Source organism: Bufo bufo, chromosome 1, assembly GCF_905171765.1.
Source record: "Bufo bufo chromosome 1, aBufBuf1.1, whole genome shotgun sequence".
NCBI lineage: Eukaryota > Metazoa > Chordata > Amphibia > Anura > Bufonidae > Bufo > Bufo bufo.
The window spans coordinates 674,843,080-674,861,256 of record NC_053389.1 but is presented as its reverse complement, the minus strand read 5'-3'; the positions used below and the strand labels follow the sequence as shown (position 1 = coordinate 674,861,256).

Genomic DNA, 18,177 nt, shown 5'->3' with positions numbered 1-18,177 from the left:
TGAGTTAAAGGGGCTGTCTGATTCTTAGGGAGGAAAAAAATGCCTATCCAACATAGATGCTCCATCGTATCCCCGCTGGTGATGTGCATGTGATCACTGACGACAACAATCATGTTCCATGACAATTAAGTACAGGACGAGGCGACTGAGTGGCTGCAGTGGTCATGTACCGCATTGCTGGCTCCTTGTAAACAAAGACCAGTAGGGACCAACGTAGCATCTGAACTGGATCGGCAGGACATTGCATAGGACATTGCATAGGTGAACAGAGATGTATATTTTTTGCGGGTCTTTTTTGGAGCAGTAGGCACATGTCGGTGCACTGCTCCATTCACTTCTATGGGACTGATAGAGTGTGGTCTACGTCAGGACCATAGAAATTAACTAAATTACGGACTGAGGTGCAATACAACTACCTTCATAGTGGGGACCCTTTTGTTCTTGGGATTGCAGGGGTTCACAGCGGACACCCTTCCCTATCCATGATCAACTTGCAAGGAGTTTAAAAAAAAATAAAAAATTATAAAAAATTGCAGGAAAATACTGCAGAAATGATTTGGAGCCGTTTAAAGACTTTGGTCACATAATACTTGCAATTCATTAGGATAAGTCTTGTGTTGAAAGGCTTGAAGGAAAAAGGTGCAAAAAGTTGCACATACTGTTTGTTTGATGGGTTTCTGTTGTGGAAGCGGGCTGCGTTACTGAAATCGGAGATATGGACTAGTAGTGCAATGTCCGTGGCCTCAGAGCCATCATTATGCCTCATGAGAAGGGGACGTACCTTGAAGGTTACAGCTGAGAATACAGTATAATCTGTGTAGGTCATAAAACAGAGGGTATGGAGATTACAGTAATCCAGCAGGACCATTAGTCCTATCTCATTCCTGGTTTTTAGCCAGTCAAGACTTATATGTTCAAGCACAAGGCGTATGTATATAGATAAGTAGCCGGATAAGACATGACAGACAGCAAATGGATTGACCGGGCTCAGAAATAGAAACCATTCTCTAAAATTTGGCATTTGGCAGAGATTACGGTGCCTAGAGTATGTATGTATGTGTGTATGTATATATATATATATATATATGTGTGTGTGTATATATATATATATATATATATATATATATATATATATGATCAGCAAGTTACTAACAGAGTGCGCTGTACACAAGCAGGACCTAATAAGGGGGAAGGCACCAGGACCTGCGGTTACTGACGATTGTGTGTCGCTGCTTTGTCCTCTGTCTAGGAAGACATTCGTGACCTGAAGTCATTTTCTGTCAGGTGCATTTCTCTGCACGTGACCATTTACGCGTGGTGTTTTTGCAGCAGCCTGTTCATACGGAAGTCCTTGATGACACAGTTCTTAGCACGTCATGTCAGCAGAAGAAGAATTGCGGTTTAGTTGGGAGGCCCTGAATACATCTGTTGTAAGCAGAGCATGTCCGTCTCTCCCCCAGCGCCCATGCTGGATGGGTGTGGATGCACCTGCATGCCCACGTATAGCTCCTGTATGTGCAGGGATTTATAAATAGGCAAGAAAGAAAGAGGTTCTGTGTGGAGGTCAGGAATGTGGGTGTGTATGTCAAGGCAGTCAATGAATCCTTTTTTGTGTGGTCTGTTAACCCCTTGTTTAGAGTCTCTGAATCCCCATTACCACTAGCAGTATTCATACCATCCAGTATGTCATTTATCCCTCACATGACGTCATTTAGGAATGGGGATTTTCAAGTGATGATATTCTATCTATCTATCATGTATCTATCTATTTAACCATATATTATCATTATAGAATCATTTTAGCAGAGTATTTTTGCATGTTATCTGTGATTTATTAATATGCGTCTCTGACGTTACCCTCTCCATTACATGTGTGGTATACTTATAGTCCTGTGTGATCCATGCCTTACAGAACGGCTTGACGGGAGCCCTACAGAAGGAGGAGTTGCAGGCCGGAGTGGACGCTGCCAATGCTTCAGCTCAGCAGTTACAGAGAAGTAAGTCTCAGGACCACGACGTGTACTAGTGATGGGTGGGGGCATGAATGAGTCAGTCTAATGGATATTCCTGAATGCACTCATGGCAAGACTCCAGGTACTCCATAGTAGCACCAAGTGGAAACAATGCCCTCCTGTTCCATCTACACGAACCCTCATGTGGAAGAGGCTCCATATCCCTAACAATGCAGCCTGTTCATGGCTAACCTCGTGGCTGTGATACCATCTGGTCAGACCCATGTGGCAGCAGTACAGTCGTTTTATCAGCAGACATGTGTGTGAGACTGGTAAACTATATAATAAAGGAGTCTGACAATGCACTTGTATCTATCAGGTCAAACAATACACAGGGAGATTGCTCCGCATCGGGGTATAGTTTTTTGTTTTGTTGGCAGGAGATGCAGTTTGCTAATTTCCGGAGTGTATTTATAGGACAATTGCCCCTACAAAAGTATATTTAGATAAATGTGGCAGATTTACTGATCCTGCCTAGTATTTAGATGGTGTAAACCTAAGCTGGCCATACACATTAGATTTGGTTGAACCCGTAGATTTTGGCAGGGCAGGCTGAGCCTCTGATGTCGGGAGAGATGAGGATCAGGCAGCTGCTCTCACTCCTCATACCTTCATACCCACTCCTGCTCGGCCAAGCGAGTGGGAGTTCTTAGTAGGAAGAGGGGAGAAAGGCGTTGGCAGTGGCTTATCTCCTCCAGAAGAAAAGACTCAAGCAGAAGACTGATCCTTATCTCTCCCAACATCCAGTGATAAATTGGCAAACTTAGCGATTTTACTGTGACCATGGCAGTCTCCGAACCAGAACCGCTCTATCATCTGATCACCTTTTTTTGTTAAGTATTAGGGTCTGTTCACACATGTCAGATTTGTTCCAGACATTTATGTGACCATTTTGTAAACCTAAGACACAAATGCGTGTGATGACAAATCACAGCGTTTACCAGTGTCTACAAGATATACCATGATCAATATGTTATAAGGCAGGGATCAGCAACCTTCGGCACTCAAGCTGCCGTGAAACTACAACTCCCAGCATGCAAACATGTTTGGCTGTCTTTCCTTCTAACTCCCATAGAAGTGAATGGAGCACTCTGGGAGTTGTAGTTTCAGAACACCCGGAGTGCTGGAGGTTGCTAATCCCTGTTATAAGAGGAAGTCTATTGTATAACATACTAGTAGGATTACATGAATGATGGGAGAGATCAGCGGTATTTGATCCTATTTTACAGTACTGTGTTTCTGTTTTAATGCATATGTTCTTCGTAGATCCCACAGATAATGGATAGGGTGCTGCTTATATTGAAGGCGGCCTGTCCCCTCCCTTGACATCTCTGTGTTAGTATCTTCTTGCATCCCCTTTGTAATAACAACCCCAAGCAACTTTTCTGTATGAATGTTCGTTCCTCTATTATTCCTGCCAGAAGCTTATGAATGAATATCCAGCAGGGTGGTTCCCAGAGTCGGATGTGTCCTTGCACAGTTTGTCACTGGCAGCACTTATTGGATAGTGTCAGACGGTACAGGACCCCCCCCCCCCCTACTGATAGTACCCTGATATACCTTTATTCATCAACTTCTAGTAGGAGTAATGGCGTAATGGTCCAACCTAGAGTCATAAGAATAGATGCTCAAGAATTGTTATTTCATGGGGAATTCAGTTAACATTTACTAAAACCGACATGTTGAGAGGGGTGACATGTCCTCTGTAAGAAAATGTGCTTTTCCTTTTAATAACATATGCCCTGTCATATATATAATGTGGACACAAGATGATAATGATATTTATGTTCATATCACACATCACTGCTCTCCGTATATATATTGTATATATTGGCTGGGCACATAAAATGCATGGACCTACCATAGCATCCTGCCCCTTATTGTATTGCAGGGCTGGCTGCAGTGGTCAGGATTAATGACGCCATCAGAAAGGGGGTGGCAGGAGAGACTGTACAGGAGTTGATGAACCCCGATGCCCAGCTACCAGAGGTATTCCCATTTGCAGAGGAGCTGTACCAGAGAGAGCTTGCCACATTGCAGCAGCAGAGCCCAGAGGTGAGTTGTGACGGAGCAGTGTTTCCAGGAAGCCTCAAGACTGAAATATTAATAGCCATGGAATATTTCCCCAGAGAACTGCATGTACTACACTGTACTATACGTAAGGCCCTATGCACACAACCGTATTTTTGGATGGGAACCCATGTATTTTCATGGGGCATCCGTATGTCCATTCTGCTGTACAGCAAAAAAGATAGAACATGTCCTATTCTTGACTATTTTGCAGAGAAGAATAGAGTGGGATGTGCAGAACGGGAAAGCTCGGACCACACACGGCCGGTATCCAAGTTTTATGGATTGCAGAACAAATACGGTCGTGTGCATGAGGCCCGATTGACAATACGCGGTGGTTGCTTTATATTTATGTGTGTTGGAGGTGGACAAGTACATATAGCATTCTCCCTCCTACAAATACATAAGAATAAACTAGGGTTGTCCCGATACCGATACTAGTATCGGTATCGGGACCGATTCCGAGTTTTCTCGGCGGTACTCAGCCCCCGATACCCCGCCCCGATACATAAATAGAATACTTTTTTTTACACCGGGCCCCGCCGCTCACCAAAGTATTTATAAACGTGAATCCTTATCCTGTTATTAAGTTGAACTAACGCTGCCCTCTCCCATGTTCCCCCTGTATCCCCACAGCACTTACTTAAGCTTCCATAGCAGGCAGAGCAGACGGCAGCAGTAACGTCACTCACTGACGTAGAGCGCCTGCTCCGCCCACTTTATGAATGAAGCAGGCGGAGCAGACGCGCGACGTCAGTGAGTGACGTTACTGGTGCCGTCCGCTCTGCCTGCTATGGAAGCTTAAGTAAGTGCTGTGGGGATACAGGGGAACATGGGAGAGGGCAGCGTTAGTTCAACTTAATAACAGGATAAGGATTCACGTTTATAAATACTTCGGTGAGCGGCGGGGCCCGGTGTATTGGGGGACACTGTTATGAGGGGGATCTGTGGATGACATATAGCAGTGTCATCCACAGATCCTCCCCATAACAGCACCATCCACAGATCCCCCACCAAATAACAATGCCATCCTCAGATCCCCCCACCCCATAACAATGCCATCCACAGATATCCCACCCCATAGCAGTACCATCCACAGATCCCCATAACAGTGCCATCCACAGATCCCCCATAACAGCACCATCCACAGATCCCCATAACAGTGCCATCCACAGATCCCCCATAACAGTGCCATCCACAGATCCCCCATAACAGTGCCATCCACAGATCCCCCATAACAGTGCCATCCACAGATCCCCCATAACAGTGCCATCCACAGATCCCCCATAACAGTGCCACCCACAGATCCCCCATAACAGTGCCATCCACAGATCCCCCATAACAGTGCCATCCACAGATCCCCCATAACAGTGCCATCCACAGATCCCCCATAACAGTGCCATCCACAGGTCCCCCATAACAGTGCCATCCACAGATCCCCCACATGACAGTGCGTCATCCACAGATCCCCCAAAACGGTCACATGACATTTAAAAAAAGTATCGGTGACTACTTGAAAAAAAGTATCGGTACTTGTACTCGGTCCTAAAAAAGTGGTATCGGGACAACCCTAGAATAAACTTTACTTTAAATGAGCAGAACCCTTACTTCTGGGTCAGTGTATGGGCATGTGAGCAATGAAATTCAAAGGGTGTCCGTGTTTGGTTCTGGTAAAGGAGTCGTCCTTGTTTGAGCACGACAATGGAGGAGATTTATCAAACTGGTATAAAGTAGAACTGGCTTAATTGCCCACATCAACCAATTAGATTCCTCCTTTTATTATCCAAAGGAGCTGTGGAATCTGATTGGTTGCTATGGGCAACTAAGCCAGTTCTGCTTTACATCAGATTGATAAATCTCCCCCTATGTCTTTAAAGAAAAAAAGTGAACTATACAGATTAATGGTCCATTCACACATCCGTATGTGTTTTGCGGATCCACGGATCCGCAAAACACGGACACCGGCAATGTTCGTTCCGCATTTTGCGGATTGCACATCGCCGGCACTATAAAAGAATATGCCTAATCTTGTCCGCAATTGCGGACAAGAATAGGACATGTTCTATTTTTTTCCGGAACGGAATTGCGGACCCGGAAGTGCAGCACAATCCAGGCAGCACATTGTGCGGCCCTATAGAAATGAATGGGTCCGCAATTCCGTTCCGCAAAATGCGGAACAGAATTGCGGATGTGTGAATGGACCCTTATAGAGATCCTGTATGTATGTTTTCTTTTATGAAAGCTGTAAGACGTGATAAATTGCTCCTCTTGTCCTTGTCCGGTTGGTTCATACGTCTGTACTTCGCCCGTCTGGTGGTGCACATATGCTTTACGGCACAGGAGAGCGCACGGTGACACCGTATGCCATGGAAACATCACAGCTAGGCTTTTATTCTTGGGACAGGGTTTCTCATAAATGAGACCTCCTTGTACAGCTCATCACCGGCGGAGTACAGAAAGCATGTCCTCAGATACTGATGTACTTATTTCTATTCACTAACCCGTATCCCAATTAGCTAATGTTCTGACACCTTCTTTCTGACAGGGGAACCTCACTCACCCGGAGCTCTCCGTTGCGGTGGAGATGTTGTCCTCTGTGGCTCTAATTAACAGGGCTTTGGATACCGGAGATGTAAACACTGTCTGCAAACAGCTGACCAACCAGGTCACCGGCCTGATGGACGTAGAGGATGAAAACGTTCAGAGGTTTGTGGGCTTTAGTCATGTATTGCTAGAGAAAAAACATGAACACAAGTCCAGCCTAGCACCCATGCTATTTCACTGATGTTGTTTCACAGATCAAGATTTTCTCTAAATGCTTCTAGAATAATGTGCGACATATACAGTGCACTGCATTATGGGGCAATGTTTTGGAATATATGGATTCTGCCTGTGTATACCAGTGAATTTTGATATGGCGGTATGAATAGCCCCACTGAAGTGCAGTGCCACAGTGTGATACACATCCCAAATGCACTAAACAGCCCTGACAACTATGTCCAGACACTGCGCATGGTGGAATGTTTCTGAACACCACTGTTAACCATAGTGATGATCTCTATGTACACACAATCGGTTTTGATCTTTTATGGTTGATCTTTTGTGCTTTCAACTAGAAATAAAGATTACAATCACTTGGAACATAACAGATCCTAATGATCATCAGTGATGGCCAGTTCGCATTGTTCGCCTGCACTTGTTTTCAGACCGGCTCAGGCACAGGTAAGGGCTTGTGAAAAAAGATGGCAGCCCGCATATGTTCACGGGCGAACAGTGCGAACTGGCCATCACTGATGATCATTGCTATGTGTAAGCGTAGATTAACATTCACTCCCTCAAGATGATATTATGTCCGAGGTGGGTAGAGGAAATATCATTTCTTTGTGTGCAGAGATAAGTCTGATTTAATGTCTTGCTGACAGGTACATCGATGAATTGATAAAATTGAAACAACAGGCTCGGGAAGAAGGGAATGAGTTTATTACGTGGAATGATATCCAGGGATGCGTGAATCAAGTTAATAACACTGTACACGAGGAGCATGCCAGTAAGTTGTCGTGATCATCACTGCAATCCATATTATGAGACACTTGGCTATTCCATTGTGAAAAAGATGACAACATTGGGGGGGTTTCTAAGGGATGTATTACATTGGCAGATGAGCCTTACGAAGCGTTCCTTCCCAACAATCACCTGCTTGTCAGTGAAGGAGACTGCTGCAATTACTTGCAGCGATCTCCTCCACAGTATGGGGAGGAGCGATCACTAATGCCATCACTTGTCCCCATACAGAATGATTGTTTGCTGGCAGCAGAGCGTGATTAGACGGCACGATCTGCTGCCTGGAAATGATGATTTTTTTTTACCCTGCATAAGGGTCCATTCACTGAAAAATGGGTCTGCATCTGTTACGCTAATTTTGCGGAACAGGTACGGACCCATTCATTTTCAATGGGGCCGGAATGTGCTGTCCGCATTTGCGGATCTGCACTTCCGTTCCGTAAAAAAATAGAACATGTCCTATTCTTGTCCGCAATTGCGGACTAGAAGAGGCATTTTCTATGAGAGTGGCGGCGCTGTGCCGGTGTCTGTGTTTTGCGGATCCACAATGTGAATGGACCCTAAAAGATGCGATTGCCCGATGAACGAGTGTTTGCTCTTACATCTGCTAATTGGCAGCACTTTTACATAGGCAGATCATTGCTAATGAGCATTCCTATGAATGTTTGTTAGCGATGATCTGGCCGACCATCAGCCAGTGTAATACAGGCCTAAGGTACAGTATTTTAAATGTAATTTGTCATGAAATGTTGCAATAGGTGCCCCACACAACCACCAATACTTTCCATCATCTGAGCTATGGAAAACAGAGTAAGTTTGACCCAGGTGGTCTTTAAAAATGAAAGCAAATGGCAGAAACAGCAATGCTCCTCCATCTCAGCCTCGTTTCCGTGTTTTTTGCTCTTCATGTGTCATCTGTATTCCACAGTGAAAATTAATTTCCAGGCATCTCCTACCAATGGTTCACTGTGTTGTCAGCGGTTTTTCACGGACACACAGACTTCAATGGTCATGTTTGGTCTGCATCAAAGACAAAAGCAGTGCATGTCTTTGTGATTTTTCCAGTGATTTCAAGCATGTCTCCATGGTTTTTCCACTGACCCGCAGAAAACCACCAATGTAAAAACAAACACATTAAAAACAGTGGGATGTGTGTTGTGGATAGCACATGTTCTTGAAAAACTGAAATGTGAACGAGGCCTCAAGCTGCGTGTAGAACTAAGCATTCATTGGTCAAGCATGTCTTCATGAAGACAAACCTGTCTTTTATTAGTTTTGTCCCCTCTGCGTGCAGTATAGTAGTATGAAGGTGCTGAGTAGTGACAATAAACTTGTATAGCATCGTATTGATCATGGTCAGAAGCATTAAAGGGGTTATCCCATGATTAATGTAAATAATGAAAACCAGACATCATACAGTACATGACAGTCTCTTTCTTACAAAGCTAGAACCAGCCCTGTACCTCACATGGATCCAGAGATCTCCACATTCATTGCTCTGCTAGATTTATATCAAGCTGACAGCTCAAGGGGAGTGTCTTTTCTGCTGCTGCTCAGGGGGCGTGTCTCAGCTCTCCCTATCACAGCTCAGGAGGCGTGTCTCAGCTCTCCCTATCACAGCTCAGGGGGCGTGTCTCAGCTCTCCCTATCACAGCTCAGGAGGCAGTTGAAGGATGAAACTGAGCATGTGCGGCCTTCTCAGTGAGCTGGTCAAAGAAATATGAAAAAGAACAAACAGCGGGTGGCGCTATACAGATACATTTTAACTCAATGGCTACACAAACTTTTTTTATTACTTACAAATACAAAAGTATTCAGATCCAGGAGCTGGTTTGAAAACTGTAGAGTATTTTTCATGGGACAACCCCTTTAAGGAAATACAATATGGACAAAACCACAGAAAGACTAGGCAGTCTGAGCTGAGTTTGCTTTTAAAGTGGTATAAAACATGCTGATTAATTTTATCAGTACAAAGAAAGTTTCTGAACTCTGTATCCTCTTCACATTAGTCTAAATAACATGGAGATGACTTGTGCAGTGATCATATTGTAATGGGAGATTGATTGTTTCCTTCTTTCGAATACACCCCATACACATTAGTGTACTGTTGGCCAGTCCTTGCTGAGAATGTCTACATTTTACAGGGAGCTCCTGACTGTGCCCTGACAGATAATATTGGTGAGAGAAGGATTTGACCAACTGACTCTAACTCTGGAAGCAAACCTTCTTTTTGTTCTTTAAGGGATTTTGGCAATTGGGCTCATAAATGAAGCTTTGGATGAAGGGGATGCTAGGAAGACCTTACAAGCATTACAGCTTCCTGCAGCAAAGCTAGAAGGGGTAGAACCAAATGTGGCTCAACATTACCAGGATACTCTGGTGCGAGCAAAAAGAGAAAAGGCACAGGTAAGCATTGTATTGGGAGTGGGACTATCTGAAGCAGATTTCTGTAGGGTTAACAGTATTTGTGTGTTTCATCGTAGCATTGCATGGTATTGCTGGTTATTTACGTGTCTAATAGAGCAGCAGCAATTCAAAGGTGTTTCCAGGTTGTGCGAAAATTTGCACATGGGGGGGGGGGGGGTGTTAAAATAATAAAGGAACAAATACTCACTGGTTAAATGACCCTGTCGTTCCAGTGCTATCGCTCTGTTCCTCCCTGCCAAACTGTGTTTACTTGACTGCTGCAGCAGTGACATAACTGTATACCCCACGTGACCGCTGCAGCCAGTGGTTGGCTGCAGCGGTAACAGGGTATATGGCTATATTACTACTGTAGCTAGGTAAGCACAGACCTAGGTGAGGAGCAGCGCTGGAACAACAGGAGGGTTTAACACGTGAATACAGTATATGATAACATATACACAAGTGATCAATACCGCATACAACTGTGTACAGGGGAAGTGCTGTTTTTGGAAGAAAGCAGTCATGTTTTTCTAATTCTGCACAACCCCCTTTTATAATATTATATTATATTAGCGTGTAAAGTCAAATAAAAAGAAAGTTATGTTTTTGTGTGAAAAATCTGGTGTAAAGGAATAATGAAACAGTATCCGTTTTATTTTCTCATTTTCTCATACTTTTAAAGTAATGGATATTCCATATGTATTTGCTGTGCAGAATAGGAGGATATTTGACAATGTATTAAATAACAATGGGGACGGTGTATAATAGTGTTTTTTATGACTGTGGACCCCTTATGAGACCTGACCGGCTTTGCTTTGAACAAGCCGGATATTTACAGTGTTGTGGCCAGAGGCGGCTGTAAGACATGTAACCTGTCTGCCCTTTATGCTGGTCAAGGGTGTGTTTAAACTGGTTCTTAGGACTTCTGCACATGTGGACTATTGTTTTATTTTATACCTACCTCCCTGCCTGTGGTTCACCATTCCCCCCCCTACAGGCTGTCCGTAAATCTTCACCAAACTCCACAGTAACTCAGTAAAATGGAGAGGGAGGAGGGGGATGCAGCTGCTGTTTCCTGGTCTCTGTGTTCTAGTGAAACAACATAAGGGGGAGAAGGGGAGTCGTGCATCAGGGAAACATCTGATTTGAGTACAACAGTAATAGTCCTTTTACTTATCGGGAAAGAACCAAATGTTCCTGATAATTGCCTGACGTGCAGCCATCATCTCAAGTGATTGCTTGTTCCCATAGAGAATGATGGTTTCTGGGCAGCAATTCCCTGTTTATACAGGAGTGCTGGCCAGAAGCCATGATTTTTTATTATTTTTTATGCTGGCTGAAAGACCTAATCACCCGATGGATGAGTATTTGCTCAATTATTGGGTGATCTCTGGCACCTTAACACGGTCCAATAATTGGGAATGGGCATTTCTACAAACACCCAGCCAGGATAACTGGCCCCAATGATCAGTTTGTGTAAAGGACCTTATCTTTGTGCAGCAGTAACTTCATTACGGCATCAGGTGAGAAAATGCGCATACAGTCCACTGTGACCAGCGATTTAACATCACGCAGGGAAAGTTAGAGGGGTTGTCCACATTAAGTAAAAAATTGAGCATAAGCTGTAAATCTGATAAAATAACAAAAGAAGCGATACCAGATCTCTTCTGGTGCCATGCTCCACTCCTGCACCACTGACATCCTCTTCCTTGGCTGCAGCTGTGACATTCTGTGTACACAGGTTATTGTGCATCCATCACTGGCCTCAGCAGTATTTAGGACGTCACTACTGAGGCCAGTGATTGGTTGCAGTGGTGCACAAAATGTAACTACTGCAGCTAGATAAAAAAAAACACCAGCCAGCACGGCACAGGAAAGAGCAGGGAACAAAAGTAGTAAATATGACTTCATTGATAATTTTATCACCTTTACAGGAGCATTTTTGTTAAAAAAAAATTTTTTTATTATTTGGACTACTACTGTATTGCTTTTTATTTTTTAGATTTTGCCCAGGCAAGGGAAAAAAAAAGGAGTCCTCTCTATTATGTTAGCACAGCGTATTTCACTGCAGTATTCCAGTATCAGGATAGGGCAGTGATAGGCAAACTGCGGCTCTCCAGCTGTTGCAGAACTACAACTCCCAGCATGCAAAGACTGCCTACAACAGGGCATGGTGGGAGTTGTAGTTTTGCAACAGCTGGAGAGCCGCAGTTTGCCTATCACTGGGATAAGGGATAACTATTGGATCGGCGGCCCAGCGGTAGGTGTACAGCGGTAGGTGTGGGAGTCCCAGTGGTAGGTGTACAGCGCTCGGCTATCTCCAGAATTCCCATAGAACTGAATGGAGTGGCCACGCGCATGCCTGACCAGCCGCTCATTTCATTTCAGGGGGGTACAGGGCACCCATTCTCGTCATTGGGGGGGGGCAGTAGAAAAGTAAAAAATAGCAGTGTGGATTTCTTATCTGAACCACTATGGATGTATTACAGCAGATAATAGTCCAAGATCCTGATGACAAGATTCCCTTTAAGCCAAGAGGAAAAGTAAAGGATGTGATATAAGGAGATGATTGAGGAGTAAAGCGGTAGAGCCAGGGTAGAGTGAAGAAGAGTTAAACTTTCCAGCTAGATCATGCGTTGGCTCCGGCGCAGGGTGTATGTGAATTTGTACAGGAACTGTTTTCCAGTCCAAGCATTTCCTCCTGCTGCTGAGCTGAAATAACCATTTCTATTCACTGAGCTCGGGGCTGGCAGACTGGGAGGCACATCACACGAACTGGCAAAATTGCCTTATTTAGTCATGGGCTTTGAGACAAACTATGCACCCAATGCACGGTCACTGGAGATGGGGTTACACAATAGCCAAATTTAGCAGAACTAAAAAAAAAAATTAAAAAAAAACCCTGTTTGAGATGACTGTGTGAAACCAAGCGTGTCACAGTGCAGCACGTGGTTCTCAGGGGCCGAGATCTGATTATTCTACACTTACCATTTACCACGTCTTACGTTATGTGGGAAATAATGTCACTTTACAGAGCATTAAACCACGAAAACCAGAGATCTTAGATACTGTTTGTAAACCATATGAATACGTCTGACCCCCGTATTAATGAATGCACGTTTCATTTTAATAAAAACATCTGTAAAGCAGAATTTTGCAATATCTAGCCGATTGCTGTTAAATCCCAGAAGCAGGTGAAAGCGTTTCGCACGGCGCAATACACATTCAGCTTTGCTCGGCTCATGACAGTAGGAATATCCAATATCAGATGGATGCTGAAGGCTCTTATATGAGATATACCTTTTTAACCTCTTAAGGACACATGACGTACCGGTACGTCATGTGGTGTTCCGATCACTGCCGCCCGGCCGGCAGTGATCGGAACAAGGTGCCTGCTCAAATCATTGAGCAGGCACCTAGGCTAAATGCGCCGGGGGGGGGGGGGGGGGGGGTGTCCCGTGACCCCCGACCCCCGACCCCCCCCATGTCGGCGATCGCAACAAACCGCAGGTCAATTCAGACCTGCGGTTTGATGCGCTTTTTGCAGTTTCTGATCCCCGCGGTCCCTGACCGCGAGGATCAGAAACTTTATAATGTCCAAAATATATCTGTACGGACCGCTGTATGGAAAAAGTTAACAGTAAGAGGGAGCTCCCTCCCTCTCCCATCGGGGGGCTGCAGTGCCTTTGCAGCCCCCTGATGGGAGAGGGAGAGAGCTCCCAGACAGCCCCCCGACAGCCCCGTCCTTGCCCTTCCCCGTCTGCGAAGTTCTGAGCAGACGGGGAAGGTTCCCATGGCAACAGGACGCCGTCTCAGGCGTCCTGCTGTCCATGGTGCTGAACAGATCTGTGCTAAAGGCAGAGATCTGTTCAGACAAAGTGTAAGTAAAATACAGTACAGTACAATATATATTGTACTGTATTATACAGACATCAGAACCACTGGATCTTCAAGAACCAAGTGGGTCTGGGTAAAAAAAAAAAGTGAAAAAAAGTAAAAATCAAAAAACACATTTATCACTGATTAAAAATGAAAAAAATAAAATTCCATACACATGTTTGGTATCGCCGCGTCCGTATCGACCTGATCTATAAAACGGTCATGTTACTTTACCCGAACGGTGAACGCCATAAAAATAAAAAATAAAAAACTATGATGAAATAAAAGAAATTTTGCCCACCTTACTTCCCAAAAAATGGTAATAAAAGTGATCAAAAAACTCGCATGTACGCCAAAATTGTAACAATCAAACCGTCATCTCATCCCACAAAAATCATACCCTACCCAAGATAATCGCCCCAAAACTGAAAAAACTATGGCTCTTAGACGTATCTCTATTTTCCATTAAATCTTGTGCAACACCTAAAGGGTTAACAACGTTTGTAAAATCAGTTTTGAATATCTTGAGGGGTGTAGTTTCTTAGATGGGGTCAGTTTTATGGAGTTTCTTCTCTAGGGGTGCATCAGGGCGGCTTCAAATGGGACATGGTGTCAAAAAAACCAGTCCAGCAAAATCTGCCTTCCAAAAACCGTATGGCATTCCTTTCCTTCTGCGCCCTGCCGTGTGCCCGTACAATAGTTTACGGCCACATATGGGGTGTTTCTGTAAACTACAGAATCAGGGCCATAAATAATGAGTTTTGTTTGGCTGTTAACCCTTGCTTTGTAACTGGAAAAAAAATATTAAAATGGAAAATCTGCCAAAAAAGTGAAATTTTGAAATTGTATCTCTATTTTCCATTAAATCTTGTGCAACACCTAAAGGGTTAACAAAGTTTGTAAAATCAGTTTTGAATACCTTGAGGTGTGTGGTTTCTTAGATGGGGTCACTTTTATGGAGTTTCTACTCTAGGGGTGCATCAGGGGGGCTTCAAATGGGACATGGTGTAAATAAACCAGTCCAGCAAAATCTGTCTTCCAAAAACCAAACGGCGCACCTTTCACTCTACGCCCCGCTGCGTGGCCGTACAGCAGTTTACGGCCACATATTGGGTGTTTATGTAAACGGCAGAGTCAGGGCAATAAAGATACAGTCTTGTTTGGCTGTTAACCCTTGCTTTGTTAGTGGAAAAAATGGGTTAAAATGGAAAATTAGGCAAAAAAATTAAATTCTCAAATTTCATCCCCATTTGCCAATAACTCTTGTGCAACACCAAAAGGGTTAACGAAGTTTGTAAAATCAGTTTTGAATACCTTGAGGGATGTAGTTTCTTAGATGGGGTAATTTTTGGGTGGTTTCTATTATATAAGCCTCGCAAAGTGACTTCAGACCTGAACTGGTCCCTAAAAATTTAGTTTTTGTAAATTTCTGAAAAATTTCAAGATTTGCTTCTAAACTTCTAAGCCTTATAACATCCCCAAAAAATAAAATATCATTCCCAAAACAATTCAAACATGAAGTAGACATATGGGGAATGTAAAGTCATCACAATTTTTGGGGGTATTACTATGTATTACAGAAGTAGAGAAACTGAAACTTTGAAATTTGCAAATTTTTCAAATTTTTTGGTAAATTAGGTATTTTGTGCAAAAAAAATAATTTTTTTGACTTCATTTTACCAGTGTCATGAAGAACAATATGTGACGAAAAAACAATCTCAGAACGGCCTGGATAGGTCAAAGCGTTTTAAAGTTATCAGCACTTAAAGTGACAGTGGTCAGATTTTCAAAAATGGCCTGGTCCTTAAGGTGAAATAAGGCTGTGTCCCTATGGGGTTAATATGCATGTGTCAGTGCCTGGAATTTTTTTTTTCCACGCGTGTGAAGTCATTGCAACATTAAAGAGGATCTGTCACCTCTCCTGACATGTTGTAGTAACTGCACAGCAGTTCTGGGGTATCTATTCTTGCGACTCTACGTTGTGCATTTCCTCTGTTATACCAGAAGTTTATTAATGAACTGCCGGCAGTCTACCATGAAGGTCTATCTGCGTGTTACCAGTTTGGGAGGGGGGTGGTCCCTGCACAGTCTGACACTGTTCAGTTAGTGCTGACCGGGTCTCTGTGCAGAGACGCACCCCAACTGGTAACACCCAGTTGGACCTTGGTTCACTTATAAACTTCTAGCAGGAATAATGGAGGAAGAGCGCACCATAGAGTTGGAATAGGGAATTTAAAACCGACATGCCATACTCCAGAGGTCCTCTTTAAACCTCTGGAGTATGGCATGTTCATTTTCTCTGTAAGGGATTAAGGAAGACTAAGAAAGTGGTGTTCCTAAAGTACTACAACATGTTCTTGAAGAGGGATCCATAGGAAGTGTTCTACATGTATAGAACTTTAATACCCTTGTGTCGATATAGAATTTTCATATCGGTCATGATCTAAGCAAATCGGAATTTAGTTTTTTGGCTTAAGGGGGTTTTCTGGGCGTTTTATGCTGATAACCTATCCTCTGGATAGGTCATCAATATCTGATCGGTGGGGGTCCGACGGCCGAGCCCCCCCCGCCGATCAGCTCTTTTAGAAGGGGTCTGTGTTCCACGTTGCAATGCAAGGTGGCAGCATCTGGGTATAAACTGATTGCAGAGATGACTGGCTCCTCATGAATATGCAGTTGCCATGTAGCATAGGGGTCTCAGAGGTGGGACATTACACATTGATAACCTGTCCGCTAAAAGGTAGAAAGATCTTTTAAAGTGGTTTTCCTTGACTATAATATTGATGGCCTATCCTGAGGCAGCACTGGCAGTAGTCAGCTTATTAAACGGGCCGTGAGGCTCGTAACCTTTATTGTCTACCAGGCACGACGCCGTACGGTTAGTGTTGGCTATGTCTGGTATTGCAGCTTACTTGAATGGGACTGAACTGCAGAGAGCTGTAATACCAGGAACGGCCACTACAGACTGTACAGCGCTGCGCCTGGTAAACGCCTTTTCCTCTCTGTATGATTTATGTATTACATAGTCTCCCTCCCTCCTCCACAGTTTCTTACCCGGATACACACCTCACTGTCTCTCACCGCTGTACTAGATCAGCACTGGAAAATAGTCAGAAGGCTATGACTTCTTAATCGTTTCCTACCGCCCTTTTCTTTGCATCTTACATGTTCCTCCATTGTCCCTTTCAGTGCATTAGCTATTGGTTACATGCTTTGCAGGAATTATCTAGGATTCAGCCTCCATGTCTGCCGGCAGTTCTATATTGCTGGATATTCGCTGCCTGGTGTATGTTGGATAGAAGGATACAAGCATGGTGGTTTCTGCTGCCCTATCTGCGAGCAGCGCTGCAGTAACCAGCTATATCCACTGTTCACTGTTATTTTTTTTCTTATGTTTTTGAAATATATTTTTGGCACATAATATGTCCACCATTAAAACACCTCTGGGGAACAGTTACACTTTTTTTATTTTGTACTTTTCCACTACTACTGGGGCATTCAAAGGGGAAAACCTGCCAGGGGCATACACAGATCTCATAGGGCCCATAGCAAAACTTAGTATGCAACCCCTGCACCTAGTTTCCCAGAGTATGTGCATCAGTCACTCCCAGGCAATGCAGAACATTTGCAACCTCCCAGATTTCTGACCAATGTATTTTTTTTTATTTTTTATCAAATGGAAGAAATTTTTATTAAATACAAACTATAATAAAAAAAAAAAGTTGCACTTTATCCAACTTTCCAGGATGTCCTCCATGACAGCACCACGTGGAGGATGTCTCCCCGCCCACTATTGGGACAGGCAAAAGAGAGGGGTTAAAAGTGCCCCCCCACCCCATACGCACCAGTGTTTTTCCTGTCCCAACGGGGCAGAGATGAGGTCTCTAAATTTTGGACCAGGGTAGAGGCGGGATCGGGTTCATGTTCCTCTCCTTGCTCGTCATGTTTCCTAGGGGGACAAAGAGACTACTCATAAGGTGGAACTTAAAAGGAAGCCTAAAAGATGTGCTACCTGCAACAAAAGGCTTCAAGATACATATGCAAAAAAATTATGAGCGGATTGTATCAATAAAATAATGAAAGAAGTACAGCCTTCTCTCTTAATGGACCTTAGAGCAATTATAAGGGAAGAAGTAAAAGCATCTGTGACATCCCTTGAGAGGATATGGATGTACAATATACTCAGTTGGATGAAGGCGATGGGAAGAAATAGATTCTTTACCCTCCACACCATATGATGAGCAGCGGA

The 18,177-nt window shown here is 43.8% G+C and overlaps 1 protein-coding gene across 1 annotated transcript in view; it reads left to right on the top strand.

The window, feature by feature from the left end:
* The window catches only part of IQGAP1 (IQ motif containing GTPase activating protein 1), a 146,794-nt gene that overhangs the window by 81,569 nt on the left and 47,048 nt on the right, over window positions 1-18,177 (top strand). The window contains exons 11-15 of the mRNA XM_040414082.1: window positions 1,913-1,997; window positions 3,904-4,067; window positions 6,628-6,788; window positions 7,505-7,629; window positions 9,886-10,049. Of these exons, the coding sequence (XP_040270016.1) occupies window positions 1,913-1,997; window positions 3,904-4,067; window positions 6,628-6,788; window positions 7,505-7,629; window positions 9,886-10,049 (699 nt within the window). The remainder of the gene's footprint in view (window positions 1-1,912; window positions 1,998-3,903; window positions 4,068-6,627; window positions 6,789-7,504; window positions 7,630-9,885; window positions 10,050-18,177) is intronic.